This window comes from Neophocaena asiaeorientalis, unplaced genomic scaffold (genome assembly GCF_003031525.2).
Source record: "Neophocaena asiaeorientalis asiaeorientalis breed wild unplaced genomic scaffold, Neophocaena_asiaeorientalis_V1.1 scaffold30, whole genome shotgun sequence".
NCBI lineage: Eukaryota > Metazoa > Chordata > Mammalia > Artiodactyla > Phocoenidae > Neophocaena > Neophocaena asiaeorientalis.
In genome coordinates, this window is record NW_020174923.1 from 1432468 (window position 1) to 1432674 (window position 207).

At 72.0% G+C, this 207-nt stretch overlaps 1 protein-coding gene across 1 annotated transcript in view; it reads left to right on the plus strand.

Moving 5' to 3' along the window:
* AXIN2 (axin 2) overlaps positions 1-207 on the plus strand; it is a 27090-nt gene that overhangs the window by 19139 nt on the left and 7744 nt on the right. The window contains exon 5 of the mRNA XM_024760571.1: positions 64-204. Coding sequence (XP_024616339.1) covers positions 64-204 — 141 coding nt within the window. The remainder of the gene's footprint in view (positions 1-63; positions 205-207) is intronic.

Sequence of the window (207 nt, forward strand, 5' to 3'; positions counted from 1 at the left end):
CCGTCCCCAGGCCCGGGCAGACCCCTGACTGCGTCCGCCCCGTGTCCTCCCCGCGCCCCGCAGAGAACCCACCGCCTGCCCAAGGAGATGACCCCCGTGGAGCCCGCTGCCTTCGCGGCCGAGCTCATCTCCCGGCTGGAGAAGCTGAAGCTGGAGCTGGAGACGCGGCACAGCCTGGAGGAGCGCCTGCAGCAGATCCGAGAGGTG